The following is a 13821-nucleotide window of genomic DNA, read 5'->3' on the forward strand; positions in this document are numbered from 1 at the left end:
TAAAGACACAGGGCTAATGGGGAAGATGGGTGATACCTGGAGGGGGGAGACAAGCACAAGGACAGGTGAAACAGATCAGGGCGTGACACCATTTGGAAAGTCTGACCATAACGCCATCCTCCTGATTCTTGCTTACAAGCAAAATGAAATCAGGAAGTACCAGTGACTTGCTCATTACAGAAGTGGTCAGATGACGCAGATGCTAAGATACAGTACTGTTTTGCTAGCACAGACTGGAATATGTTCCGGGATTCTTCCGATGGCATTGAGAAGAACACCACATCAGTCACTGGCTTCATCAATAAGTGCATCGATGACGTCGTACCCACAGTGACCGTATGTACATACCCCAACCAAAAGCCGTGGATTACAGGCCACATCCGCACTGAGCTAAAGGGTAGAGCTGCCACTTTCAAGGAGCGGTGATTACAAGGAGCTTATAAGAAATCCCGCTATGTCCTCCGACAAACCATCAAACAGGTAAGGCCTCAATACAGGACTAAGATTGAATCGTACTACACCGGCTCTGACGCTCGTCGGAAGTGGCAGGGCTTGCAAACTATTACGGACTACAAAGGGAAGCACAGCCGCAAGCTTACCAGTGATACGAGCCTACCAGATGAGCTAAATGACTTCTATTCTCGTGTCGAGGCAAGTAACACTAAAGCATGCATTAGAGCATCAGCTGTTCTGGAGGACTGTGTGATCACGCTCTCCGTAGCCGATTTGAGTAAGACCTTTAAACAAGTCAACATTCACATGGCCACAGGGCCAGACGGATTAACAGGATGTGTATTTCCGAGCATGCGTTGACCAACTTCACTGACATTTTCAACCTGTCCCTGACCGAGTCTGTAATACCAATATGTTTCAAGCAGACCATCATTGTCCCTGTGCCCAAGAACACCAAGGTAACCTGCCTAAATGACTACCAACCCGTAGCACTCACGTCTGTAGCCATGAAGTTCTTTGAAAGGCTGGTCATGGCTCACATCAACACCATTATCCCAGAAACCCTAGAACCACTCCAATTTGCATACTGCCTCAACAGATCCACAGATGATGCAATCTCTATTGCACTCAACACTGCCCTTACCACCTGGACAAAAGGAACTCCTATGTGAGAATGCTATTCATTGTTCGACACCATAGTGTCGTCTAAGCTCATCACTAAGCTAAGGACCCTGGGACTAAACACCTCCCAATGCAACTGGATCCTTGACTTCCTGAAGGGCCGCCCCAGGTGGTAAGGGTAGGTAACAACACAACTGCCATGCTGATCCTCAACACGGGGGCCCCTCAGGCGTGTGTGCTCAGTCTCCTCCTGTACTCCCTGTTCACCCACGACTGCATGGCCAAGCACGACTCCAACACCATCATTAAGTTTGCCGACGACACAACAATGGTACGTCTGATCACCAACAACGATGAGACAGCCTATAGGGAGGAGGTCAGAGACCTGGCAGTGTGGTGCCAGGATAACAATCACTCCCTCAACGTGATCAAGACAAAGGAGATGATTGTGGACTACAGGAAAAGGAGGACCGAGCACGCCCCCATTTTCATCGACAGGGCTGAAGTGTAGCAGGTTGAGAGCTTCAAATTCCTTGGTGTCCACATCACCAATGAACTATCATGGTCCAAACACACCAAGACAGTCGTGAAGAGGGCACTCAACAGATATTCCCCCTCAAGAGATTGAAAAGATTTGGCATGGGTACTCAGATCCTCAAAAAGTTATACAGCTGCACCATCAAGAGCATCCTGACTGTTTGCATCACCACCTGGGTATGGCAGCTGCTCAGCCTCCGACCACAAGGCACGACAGAGTGTAGTGCATATGGCCCAGTACATCACTGGGGCCAAGCTTCCTGACATATATACTAGGCGGTGTCAAACATGGACAAAGACTCCAGTCACCCAAGTCATAGACTGTTCTCTCTGCTACCGCATGGCAAGCGGTACTGGAGCGCCAAGTCTAGGACCAAAAGGATCCTTAACAGCTTCTTCCCCTAAGCCATAAGACCGCTGAAAAATTCATCAAATGGCCACTGGACTATTTACATTGACCCCTCCTCCCCCCCCCCATTTTTACACTGCTGCTACTCACTGTTTATTGTCTGTGCATAGTCACTTTACAAATGACCTCAACCAACCTGTACCACCACACATTGACTTGGTACCAGTGCCCGCTGTATATTTTATTTTACCTTTATTTAACTAGGCAAGTCAGTTAAGAACAAATTCTTATTAACAATGACAGTTTAGGAACAGTGGGTTAACTGCCTTGTTCAGGGGCAGAACGACAGATTTTTACCTTGTCAGCTCGGGGATTCAATCTTGTAACCTTTCGGTTACTAGTCCAACACTCTAACTACTAGGCTACCTGCCACATTATTGTTATGTAACTATCTTGTGTTACTTTTTTTTCCCATTCGTTTATTTAGTAAATATTTTCTTAACTCTATTTCTTGAACTGCATTGTTGGTTAAGGGCTTGTAAGTAAGGGCTTGTAAGTAAGTATTTCACAGTAAGGTCTACCTACCCCTGTTGTATTCGGCGCATGTGACAAATAAAATTTGATTTGATTTGATTTGGGCCTATCCGTTTGCACAGAAATGTGCTCTCCTGTCTGCAAATGGCTCCTTTACCACAAAAACATAGTGACGTAGACTAGAGATGGTGTTCAGCTAGTCTCAAATAGCTGTGACTAGGGTCTGGTTTCAATAACAGACTCTTTTGGCATAGGGGAACTTTGTCACTACCTAATTCACTACCCTATTCGCTTGAATAAAATAGTAGCTAGCAAAATAGAGATCACAGAGTCATTTTAATAAGTGCATTTTGCAAGGAGCTAGTTTGGATCAACTACTTTCACTAAAACCAGCCAACTACGAATAACTTACAGTCACGTCAAAAGGTGCACCAAGAATATCAGCAAAGTAGCTGCATTTGCATTTGTTTAAGCTGTTTTATCGTGACATTTATTTGGATACATCCATAACAATGAACTAATGAGCAGCGATTTTGCCTTGCAAAGCAAATGTGCTCTCTCGTCAGGACACTGTGGTTCCACACCTCGTTTCGTTTGACTTTTTATCCGCAAGGTTAACAAATCTCCGCTGTTGAAAACTAAATGTTAGTCTAAAATCAATGTGAGATAATGTCTAGATGCTTTTTATAGTGGATATCAAGTTTATAAATTGCTTGGCTGGGCTGATGAGATAGTGGATTGCGCAGTCAGATGGAACAGACTAAATAGGCATTTTAATGTAATAGATTTAGTCGGTGGTAACTTGTGGTTTAGACACCAGCTGGAATGCGGTTCTAATCAACCAACGTTCAGGATTAGACCCACCTGTTGTTTAATATCTCATATGTATCCTGCTGGATCAGCTCCTAGAAAAATGCTGTTTACTGTACACATCGCGTACAGAAACGGCCTATTCAGGGATCCAACACACGACATGACAGTATGCCCATAGCAAATTCCAGCATCCCCCATGATTTTTACAGTTAAAACATTTCACATTAACATGGGTTTGGACACCATATGCAGTTCACAAATAAATCAGCCCTGTATACCATAGAAAATGAACCAATAGAAATATTGATAGATAAACACAGGGGCTTTTAACTGGGGACAGGGGGGGGGGGACATGTCCCCTTCACATTCTGAAATTGCATTTCCCCCCCAGTTTTATCATTGGAATGTAATACAAAACCAAACAACAGTGTTCTTTAGGACCATGAGGATGCCTCCGAGCGGTCGGGTAGGCTGTTTGGAGTGTTTATCCGACTGGATAAAAAAATGTACACAACCGGTCAAAGGTTTTCGAATACCTACTCATTCAAGGGTTTTTCTTTATTTGTACTATTTTCTACATTTTAGCTATGAAATAACACATATGGAATTATGTAGTAACCAAAAAAGTATCAAACAAATCAAAATATATTTTATATTTGAGATTATTCAAAGTAGCCACCCTTTGCCTTGATCACAGCTTTGCACACTCTTGGCATTCTCTCAACCAGGTTAACCTGGAATGCTTTTCCATAAGTCTTGAAGGAGTTCCCACATATGTCATCTGATGCAGCACACCATCACTCTCCTTCTTGGTAAAATAGCCCTTACACAGCCTGGAGGTGTGTTGGGTCATTGTGCTGTTGAAAAACAAATGATAGTCCCATTAATCCCAAACCAGGTGGGATGGCGTATCGCTGCAGAATGTTGTGGTAGCCATGCAGGTTAAGTGTGCCTTCAATTCTAAATTAATCACTGACAGTGTCATCAGCAAAGCACCCCCACATCATAATACCTCCTCCCCCATGCTTTACATTAGGAAATCAATATGCGGAGATCATCCGTTCACCCACACTATGTCTCACAAAGACATGGTGGTTGGAACCAAATATCTCCAATGTGGACTCCAGACCAAATTACAAATTTCCACCGGTCTAATGTCCATTGCTCATGTTTCTTGGCTCAAGTAAGTCTCTTCTTATTACTGGTGTCCTGTAGTAGTGGTTTCTTTGCAGCAATTCGATCAAGAAGGCATGATTCATACAGTCACATTTGAACAGTTGATGTTGAGATATGTCTGTTTCTTGAACTGTGTGAAACATTTATTTGGGATGCAATTTCTGAGGCTGGTAACTCTAATGAACTTATCCTCTGCAGCAGAGGTAACTCTGGGTCTTCCATTCCTGTGGCGGTCCTCACCAGTTTCACCATAGCGCTTGATGGTTTTTGCGACTGCACTTGAAGAAACTTTCAAAGTTCTTCAAATGTTCCATGTTGACTGACCTTCGTGTCTTAAAGTAATGATTGACTGTCGTTTCTCTTTGCTTATTTGAGCTGTTCTTGCCATAATATGTACTTGGTCTTTTACCAAATAGGGCTATCTTCTGTATACCCCTCCTACCTTGTCACAACACAACTGATTGGCTCAAACGCATTGAGAAGGAAACAAATTCCACAAATGAACTTTTAATAAGGCACACCTGTTCATTGAAATGCAATTATTAAATGTGTTATTTCATAATTTTGATGTTTTCACTGTTAGTCTACAATGTAGAAAACAGTAAAAATAAAGAAAACCCCTTGAATGATTAGTTGTTTGAAAACTTTTGACCGGGAGTGCATATATATTATGTCCCCCCCATTTATAAAACCAAAGTTGCGCCCCTGGATTTATGCCTGTTTATCATGTCCAAATCAGTGTCAAATAAAGTGTTACCTAAATTGCCTTGAATGTAAAATCCACAACCCACTTGGGCAAAAAACATGCCAGTAGACTAAGCAAAATGGGAACAGTCAAACCAAAGGGAGGATCACAGAGACACACTGTGTGATGTACCGTAAGACGTAAAAATTCCAGACAGTGGTCCACTCCACTCATAGGCTCATGCTTCTCCTCAGATGGTGTGGTCGAGTCAGCTGACCTGTGAAAAACACTCCATGGTCTACTACGGTGCAATGGGTTGCAGGGTCAATGCTCTGAATGTCCTGGCCAACGGACCAACAGTTCTGAGGTGCTGCGGGTTCTATTGGTGTAGTAGACATGAAAAAGGAAGGTGAACTGATGGAATAAGAGTTACTGATGCACTTCCCTTCTGTCTGAGAGACTGAAGTCTCAGAGACAGAGCTAGAGTCAGTAATGCCCTTTCTGGAATACTCAAACACGTTCTTCATGAAGGCACTCTTGGTGTTGTGCTCTTTCTTGAAGAGGATGACGTAGCACTTGGGGAAGAAATGACAGCTGAGGACGCCATAGTTGGAGATGAGGATGACCACCATCTCCACCGCTGGCAGGTACTTCCCCGAGGTGGTCACATAGACGGGCACGAACATTACCCAGGACATGAGGTAGAGGAGCATGCTGAAAGTGATGAACCTGGCCTCGTTGTACTTCTGTGGCAGCTTGCGGCCTTTAAACGCACAGGCAAAACAGACAAGCGCCAGGACAGCGATGTAGCCCAGCATCACGCCAAACGCCACGTGGGAGCCCTCGTCACACTCGGCCAGCACAGTGGTGGCGAAGACTGTGGCCTTCTCCCGGGGGCTCTGCAGGACCAGCCACAGGGTGCAGGTGAGGACCTGTAGGGCCACGCAGAGACAGATGATGGCATAGGGTTGGTAGAGGCGGCGGAGAACGTCCTTCACGTCAGGGTTGAGCTGGAAGGCCAGCAGGATCTTCAGGGACTTGACCAGGATGCAGGAAACACACAGGGTGAAGCTGAGTCCAAACAGCACCTGACGCACCTTGACAATGAGATGAGATGAGAAGAGATGAGACAATGAGACAGCCGTATTCTCTCTTTGTATTTAAATTTGCTTTCCGTTTACAAACTAAATTCTTTACCACAAAGGTACAAAAGGTTCAGAACAATACACACACAATAAACCCTGAATTTACAAAAAAGCACTGGTACATTCAGACAACGTCACAGAACACTGCATTACATCAGTGTTTCCCAAAGTGTGTGTACCGTACATACCTTACACTGTAGGCTGCTGGGATGTCCTACAAAGAACACAGCACTAACAAAACTTCCCACTAGGGAGAGCAGGATGATCTGGGAGAGAGGACCCCCGGCAGCCTTCACAACGGGGGTCTGGTGGTGGTGTAGGAAGAGCGCCCCCACCAGGAGAACCAGGACGATGCCCAGGGCCGACAGCGCCAGCAGCACCACCGCAAAACCTTCCTGCCAGGAGAAGAACTCCAGGGTCTTATGGGTGCACCCAGAGCTCCCTTCCAGGGACCACTCTCTCTTTGTATCACAAGAGAGACACTGGTCCATGTCTGGAGAGGAAAGGAGGATAGTGCTTGAACACCTGTTTAGCATTTAGAAATATGTCTGTTGTTGCCTAGTAATAACTGTTTTGGATAAGGACAGTGTTGGGAAATCTTAGGAAACATATTGAAGAAATGGAGGAAGATTGTGTGAACAACAGGGCAACTCTAGTTTACTGAGGAGAGATAGAGTACACTGGTGTGTATAGACAGACAGTACAAGAGAACTAACCAGTGTTGTTGGAGTAGTGGTTCTCAGTGCAGTTGATGCATTCATAGCAGCAGGTGTGCCGACCCTCCGCAGTCTTCTTGAACTTCCCAGGTTCACAGCTAGCTGAGCACACAGACACCACATCCTGCATTGGGATACAATGCACTAATTTAAATGGCTGACCCAAGAAAACTGTGACTGAAATCTATTAATAGTAGCATTTTAACAAGGCTTTACGTTTACGGCCAGTTTCCTGGACACAGTTTAACCTAGCTCTCGATTTAAAACCATGTTCAATAGACCAGGTGTATTCAAAGTATTCAACCAATATGCTCTGGTAATTATGAGTTTTGTGTTTTTGTTTTGTTTTTAGATCATCACTGAGATCCAACTAAAATGTGTGATAACAGACAGGTGCTCCCAGTGTGTGGAAGGTATGTGGTTTTCATATCCCCATTGTTTCATTGAGTTGGAGTTATTTAATTTCCATCTTTACTTGTTGTACAGTTTGGCTGAGAAGTCTCTCAAACAGGTATGTTTAGTTTTCTTTAGTCACTTTGAGGAAGAAAAAGTAGATTGTTTGTGTTTATGTCTCTATGTCAAGTGGGATAGGTTAATGTGGATGTGTACTTGAACCTTTGTGTGGCAGCCTAGAAAACAGACTAAAAGAGAATGAGACCTAACCTTATCCCTAACCCTAACCTTGACCCTATCCCTAACCCTCAACCTAACCCTTACCATCAGGTTAGTGATATTTTTGGTGTTTCCGCTGGTGTAGATGAAGCTGTTGTTGATTGGATGGTACTCAGCTACAACGTCATGGATGTTGATGACCCCTCTCACAGACCTCCACAGGGTTACATCATAGCCCATGTTGATGTCTCCTTTCTGGTCAAACGTGTAGCTTTTCCCCTCCAGCTCAAACCGACTGCCTCTCAGGGCTTCAAGCACCTGAAATACAAGTTATCATGCCATAGACCCAAGCCATTTCCAAAATACACTGAGTATACAAAACATTGAGAACACCTGCTCTTTTCATGACATCGATTGACCAGATGGAATCCCTATTAAAGCTGTGATCGCTTATTCATGTCACTTGTTAAATCCACTTCAATCAGTGTAGATGAAGGGGAGTAGACAGGTTAAAGAAGGATTTTTAAGACTTGAGACAATTGAGACATGGATTGTGTATATGTGCTATTAAGTGCCTTTGAATGGGATATGGTAGTATGTGCCAGGTGTCAAGAACTGCAACATTTCTGGGTATTTCACGCTCAACAGTTTCCTGTGTGTATCAACAGTGGTCCACCACCCAATGGACATCCAACCAACCTGACACAACTGTGGGAAGCATTGGAGTCAACATGGGCCAGTATCACAGTAGACCACTTTCGACACCTTGTAGAGTCCATGCCCTGAGAAATTGAGGCTTTTCTGAGAGCAAAAGTGGGGGTGCGGCTCAAATTTAGGAAGGTGTTCCTCATGTTTGGTATATTCAGTGTATATTAGACGAGATACAGTATATAAGTAAAGTTTGATGTGTTGTAGACCTGAGGAATTGTGCAGTAGCTACCTGCCAGGGTAGGACATTGCCAGGTGTCTTGCAGTCCTTTCTGCTGCAGATATCAGCCACTGCATGGGCGATGGCACTGACAGCCATCTCCACATTGAAGACTACGTTCGCATAGCTGTTGTTTAACAGGATCTCTGCTGCGGCTGTGGAGGAGGACACAACCTTGGGGTCTCCCGACCCGTTTGGCAGGGAGTAGAACTCCTTTAGGAAGGAGTTGTTTCCTATGACATCATTGCTGTCACTCAGATTCATCAGGTAATGATGGAAATGAGCCAGGTTCCCTGTTTTGAAGGTGAAGCCCACCACATGACCAATATCTGGGAGGTCCATCTTTCCCAGGACCTCCTTGGACGAGGACCAGCTGTCACTGGCCACCCATACCCTCTCTCCCAGCCCCAACCCCAGACCCCTCAGCTCCTGGTATAGGTACATCATCTGAGTAGGCTTGGCGAATGACACCACCACCTTGACATTGGGGTTCCGGCGGAGGGTGGCGGCGACTTGTCTGACTGCTGATTCACCGTCAGGCCTGGTTAGCGAATTAGGGAGGATCTCCTTGAAGGCCACACAGATGCCTGAGGCGGTTGCCTGGGAGAAGAAGCTGTCCAGGGCAGAACGGCCGTAGTCTCCATCTGTTGTGACCACGCCCACCCAGGTCCATTTGCTGTCGCTAAGCAACTGGACCATGGCCCGTGTCTGGTACAGGTCACTAGGTACGGTCCTCAGGAAAGTAGGGAAACGTTTCTTGTCACTCAGGATGATGGCGGTGGAGGCGTAACTGATCTGTGATGATTCGAAGAGAGAATTAATTTCCGTCTACATTCTGTTGGATTGATTTGGCCATTAATCTGTATCATCATTGCTGTCTATTTCATTTATTCAACACAACTCAGTTCTTTATTGTTATTTATTTTGTTACTGTCCATCAACCGTCACTCTGTGGAGGGGGGGGGGGGGCTGCTTACTTGAGGGATGAGCTCTAGATTGAGTTGCCGGGCAACGGAGATGGAAATCTCAGAGGAAGAGGCCCCAATGACAGCCATGATCGGTGGGGAAGAGTTAGAGGTGTTGGCCCCTCCCCCACAGTCCGTGGTGGGCTCCTGTGAAGTAAAAAATGTACACCATTTAAATGAGATGCTGGCTAATGGAAGATAAACTATACAAATGAAAACAGGCCACACACTCATCTATACTTGCTGTGGATTGATTTGACAAACGTTTCGGCTAAAGAGCTTTTACCTGTGTGAAGTCAGCTGAGGCCCTCAGAGCGGTGGTGACATCAGAGCAGGAGTCGTGGATACGGTACCCCAGAGAGATCCCTAGTGTAGTCAGGACAGGGGATCTGTTGGCCGACTCTACAGCGTGGATCATAGCCAATGCCTGGGTGAACCCGTCCATGTTGAACCTGTGTGTGTGTGTGTGTGTGTGTGTGTGTGTGTGTGTGTGTGTGTGTGTGTGTGTGTGTGTGTGTGTGTGTGTGTGTGTGTGTGTGTGTGTGTGTGTTTGTGAAGGGTACATAAGGCGTAGTTGGATCATCACACTGTCTGTGGTCAACCTGTCAGAGTAAATCAACTCTCTCTCACGAACACTTAATCATACATGCGGACAGAATCACACACACCCCACAGAGAGAGAGAGAGAGAGAATCTTCGGGATTCTCTTTACAACACCAAATCATATCTTGGCACTCACCTGGCACACTGTGATGCATGGGGTGCTGAGAGGTTGGCGGATTCCTCTACTCCCTCATGGATGGCAAACAGCCCTCCAATGATGATATCTCCTGGTGCTGTAGCTCCTGCTGCTTTGAAGTCTCCCACTTTGGCATTGCCTGTCTCCAACAAGGACAGGATGACTAACAGGTGGAGAACATCACCAATGGATTCCATCACGTCTCTCTGGTGGTACTGTCCAATTCTCAATTTCGGTGTCTCTCCTTTGCAGTTTCTCTCACACACTCCCTGTCTCTCCCCGACTGTGTCTGTCCGTCTCTCTCTCTCCCTCTCCCTCTCCTCTCTCTCTCTCTCTCTCTCTCTCTCTCTCTCTCTCTCTCTCTTCCTCTCTCTGTCTCTCTCGCTCTCCCTTCCGCTCACTTTCTCCCTGTCTCTCTTTCTCTCTTTGTCTCTCACTCTGTAAGCTCCTCTAGCAGACTGACACAGTGACCTGTCAGTATCTCCAGTAAAAACACACCTGTTGCTTCCTCCTAATCTCATCTAATGTCTGCATAACCCTGCCCCCTCCCAGCCCAGGTCAATATCTCTGACAGACATCCACACTGACTGACTCACCTTCTTTCAGCTAAAGATGACAGACAGACAAGTCACACAAATGTAAGTCACAGCTGATCTCTATCTAAAGTACAATAGAAACATTTCTTGTTGAAGGTGAAAGACCTTGTTGACTCACCTCTTTTCCCGGAAATGTTCTCACAATACCCAAGTGTTTTTTTAACACTTGGATCTTTTAACACTTGGATAACACTTACAGTGCATTCAGAAAGTATGCAGAACCCCTTGACTTTTTCCACATTTTGTTACGTTACAGCCTTATTCTAAAATTAATAATAATTTTTAAAAAATCCATCATCAATCTACACACAATACCCCATAATGACAAAGCGAATACAGGTTTTTAGACATTTTTGAAAATGTATTAAAAATAAACTGAAATATCACATTTACATTAGTATCCAGACCCTTTAATTAAAACCTCTTAAAGATCAGACCCTTTTTTTTGCATTTTTCGTCTAAAATGACAAAAACCAAATCTAACTGCCTGTAGCTCAGGACCTGAAGCAATGATATGTATATTCTTGATACCATTTGAAAGCAAACACTTTGAAGTTTGTGGAAATGTGAAATGAATGTAGGAAACTATAACACATTAGATATGGTAAAAGTTAATACAAACAAAAAAACATGTGTTGCTTTGTTTTCTTTTGTTCCATCATCTTTGAAATGCAAGAGAAAGGCCTGAATGTATTATTGCAGTTTAGGCGCAATTTAGATTTTGGCCACTAGATGGCAGCAATGTATGTGCAATGTTTCAGATTGATCCAGTGAAGCATTTCAATACTGGATAATATTTTGTATCAAGTCTGCCCAAATGGTCAATTGATACATTTTGAAGTACGTAACTATAGAGAACATACAAAAATGATATGGTAATATAAAATGTAAGTTAACACTCTCCCAGGAATGTCATGATGGATTATTATCTTATAGTCTAACTTTCACACATCCAGATGGCCGGGTGGGGTGGGTGTGGAGCCAGACACAGCAGGGGTTCAAACTGTAGAACCCAGTTCCTACAGTTGAATATCAAAATGTATTTTATCAAACAAAACTTTGCTACATTTTTATCTCAGGGACCCTCAGGAGGACAAATCAGAGCAAGATTATTGAACGTTAAGTACATTATTTACCTTCAGAGGTGAATGTATCAAACCAGTTACCATGATACAAGTTTTTTGTTGTTGTGCACTCTCTTCAAACAATATAACGTTTTTTTCCACTGTAACAGCTACTGTTAATTGGAGAGTGCAGTTAGACTAACAAGAATGTAAGCTTTCTTCCTATATCAGACGTCTAGGTCCTGGGAAATGTTCTTGTTGTTTACAATCCCATAGAGGTTAAGGGTGCCTTGATTAGGTCTCGCTTTGCTACCCTCAAGGATATGGATTCGCCTAGTGCCTTTTGTTTTTAACTAGGGCAGTAGACATTGCAACGCAAACAGATGGTCTGCCTTCGTCTCCCTGATGGGAAGGTGACCATGGAGGATGGTGAGATGCGCCAACATGCCGTGGATTTCTACTTTGCCCTCTATAAGGCGGAGAATTGTGATCCTCTGTGTGCTGAACAGTTGTTACATGGACTTCCTCAATTGGGCCCCGAACAGAGAGCTGCTTTTGACTCTGACATAACTCTGCAGGAGCTGTCCACTGCAGTTTATGCAGCTCTCATCAGGCCAAGCCCCTGGCATCGATGGTTTACCTGATTTCTATAAGCACTTTTGGCGGGTCTATTAGAGTGGATTTTTATGAAGTGGGGTGTGAGTCTTTTCATGAGGGTTCTCTTCTTGTATCCTGTCAACATGCTGTGCTTTCATTGTTGCCAAAAAGGGTGTTTTGGCTCTTTTAAAAACTGACGACCTATTGCATTGCTGTGTGCAGAATATAAAATGATATCTAAGTGTCTCTCAAACAGGTTGAAAGAATAACTAGGGCTGTTGGTCCACAAGGACCAGTCTTACAGTGTACCTGAATGCTCTATTGTTGATGACTTGTTTCTAATAAGAGATGTTTTAGACATTTGTAAACTGTCTGATGGTGGGTTTGCATTCTTTGGATCAGGAGATGGATTTTGACCGTGTGGACCACCAGTTCTTGTTCAAAACAATTGGGTTTGTGGATGTTTTTTTTTTGTCTTGAATGAGTTTACTCTACACTGGGGCCTCATGTATGGTGAAGGTGGGGGGTGGTTTGAGCTGTCCCATCCCTGTCCATATGGGTATTAGGTAGGGCTGCCCAATTTCAGGACAGTTATATTGTCCGGCAATTGAACCAATGCTTTGTTTTTTAAGTGCGAGGCTTACTGGTTTCTCTGTGCCAGGGGTTATGAAGGGTCCTACGATAATACTGTTTGCTTATGCTGATGACGTGATCATTCTTAGTACAGGGGGTGAGGATGTTGAGGTTCTCTCAAACGCTATGAAGGAGTATGAGGGAGCCTCCTCAGCTAGAGTTAATTGGGAAAAGAGTGACTCGCTGTGGGCAGGTCAGCTTCAGATAGGGTCCGCTCCACGGTTACCAGGGGGGCTTCAGATAGGGTCCGCTCCACGGTTACCAGGGGGGCTTCAGATAGGGTCCGCTCCACGGTTACCAGGGGGGCTTCAGATAGGGTCTGCTCCACGGTTACCAGGGGGGCTTCAGATAGGGTCTGCTCCACGGTTACCAGGGGGGCTTCAGATAGGGTCCGCTCCACGGTTACCAGGGGGGCTTCAGATAGGGTCCACTCCACGGTTACCAGGGGGCTTCAGATAGGGTCCGCTCCACGGTTACCAGGGGGGCTCCAGTGGAGCAGAGATGGGATGAAGATTTTTTTTTTTTTTCTAGGCTCTGGGAAATGGTGCTAATAGCCAATAACCTAGCTGCTTCTACCCTGAGGCACAGACTAATGATGTTACAGCTGATACAAGAGCTTCAGAGGACCCTTGTCAATTTCTTCTGGTCTGGACAACAT

General features: G+C 44.8%; 1 protein-coding gene across 1 annotated transcript; it reads right to left on the reverse strand.

Moving 5' to 3' along the window:
• Positions 1–5398: 5398 nt before the first annotated feature.
• On the reverse strand, positions 5399–10519 carry LOC139380199 (G-protein coupled receptor family C group 6 member A-like). Its single transcript, XM_071122671.1, has 8 exons — positions 10274–10519; positions 9821–9986; positions 9547–9681; positions 8582–9364; positions 7747–7959; positions 7030–7153; positions 6502–6806; positions 5399–6265 (listed from the first exon to the last, which is right to left on the reverse strand). Exons 1-8 carry the CDS (start codon positions 10468–10470, stop codon positions 5399–5401), a joined length of 2790 nt encoding a protein of 929 aa, XP_070978772.1. The 5' UTR covers positions 10471–10519.
• Between the last annotated feature and the right edge of the window lie 3302 nt (positions 10520–13821).

This window comes from Oncorhynchus clarkii, chromosome 2, assembly GCF_045791955.1.
Source record: "Oncorhynchus clarkii lewisi isolate Uvic-CL-2024 chromosome 2, UVic_Ocla_1.0, whole genome shotgun sequence".
Taxonomy (NCBI): domain Eukaryota; kingdom Metazoa; phylum Chordata; class Actinopteri; order Salmoniformes; family Salmonidae; genus Oncorhynchus; species Oncorhynchus clarkii.

Bases quoted from the DNA above. Each gene is read 5' to 3' on its own strand.
- LOC139380199 (XM_071122671.1), bottom strand. From the start codon at position 10,470: ATGGAATCCATTGGTGATGTTCTCCACCTGTTAGTCATCCTGTCCTTG. The intron at 6,807-7,029 runs GTTAGTTCTCTT...TTTCCTCTCCAG, and splicing joins CCACTACTCCAACAACACTG to ACATGGACCAGTGTCTCTCT. The intron at 6,266-6,501 runs GTATGTACGGTA...CTCATTGTCAAG, and splicing joins CCAGCAGCCTACAGTGTAAG to GTGCGTCAGGTGCTGTTTGG.